This window comes from Microtus ochrogaster, linkage group LG5, assembly GCF_000317375.1.
Source record: "Microtus ochrogaster isolate Prairie Vole_2 linkage group LG5, MicOch1.0, whole genome shotgun sequence".
Taxonomy (NCBI): domain Eukaryota; kingdom Metazoa; phylum Chordata; class Mammalia; order Rodentia; family Cricetidae; genus Microtus; species Microtus ochrogaster.
Window position 1 is genome coordinate 38,264,410 of NC_022031.1, and position 1,003 is coordinate 38,265,412.

General features: G+C 46.6%; 1 protein-coding gene across 3 annotated transcripts in view; it reads right to left on the reverse strand.

The window, feature by feature from the left end:
• Positions 1 to 579: 579 nt before the first annotated feature.
• Positions 580 to 1,003, reverse strand: part of Stoml2 (stomatin like 2) — a 3,441-nt gene continuing 3,017 nt past the window's right edge. For all 3 annotated transcript variants that reach the window (XM_005362060.3, XM_013351809.2, XM_013351807.2), the window contains exon 10: positions 580 to 842. In XM_005362060.3, the coding sequence (XP_005362117.1) occupies positions 714 to 842 (129 nt within the window). In that variant the 3' untranslated portion in view covers positions 580 to 713. The remainder of the gene's footprint in view (positions 843 to 1,003) is intronic.

Sequence of the window (1,003 nt, forward strand, 5' to 3'; positions counted from 1 at the left end):
ACTTTCTATCACTGTCTACTTCCCTACCTGACTTTGTATTCCAGGGAAAGCAGAGGCCACCGGGGTTCAACTTTATTGCTGCTGCTTTTGAGACAGGGTCTCACTAAGTACTTCAGTCTGGCCTTGAACTCACAATCCTGCTGGGATTTTAGGTATGTATTGCCATGGCCATCTCTTAACCGCTCTTTAAACCTAGTTGGCATCTTAACATTCTACTTGGTACACGGTAGAGATGAAAGGGTTTTGAATGAACGAGATGTACCCTCAGTCCTTCAAGACCGCTGAAGTACCATTCCGCCTAGGTAGTCCTCTTTCCCCGTGTTTACCCAAACACCTACACCACTCAGCAGGAAGGGAGGGAACAACTCTCCAGCTCACAGTTCAGTAGACACAAGCTTTAATCCCTCTCCGGTGTAGGCTTCCCTTGAAAACAGGATGATTTCATGTCATGTGAAGTTCATTCTTGAGGAGAATCAGCTCCCCAGACCTGCCTGGGCTGAAGGGTGGGAGTGGCCATCCAAAGAAAGCATGAGTGATTTTTTCTAACTTCATTCCCTAATCAAAAAGGACAGTTTCCAATTTGCAGCTGATAAGTTTATTACATGATTATTAAGTTCAAATAAAAAAATAAAAACTAAAATTTTAGCAGGGAGGCTAGAGCCAGAATCTGAGAGTAGTTTCCTGTCCCCAGACTCCCTGGCCAAGCCATCTCCTTAACTGAGCTTGACTCTACCCAGTTCTTCAAGACTTGCATCTGTACCCTGGACATCTCTGTTGTTCTTGCTGGAGTTCTGGGCTCCAGGCACTGGGGTTTTAGTGAGAGCCCCATATACACCCATGGCCTGCAGAGAGAGAGAGAGAACCATCAGGACTCTGCAGAAGATCCACTCCAGACCAGACAGGAGCCGCTCAACTCCTTTGTTTCCTTTGCTTTCTCCTGTCTCTCTCTCTCTCTCTCTCTCTCTCTCTCTCTCTCTCTCTCTCTCTCTCTCTCTCTCTCTCT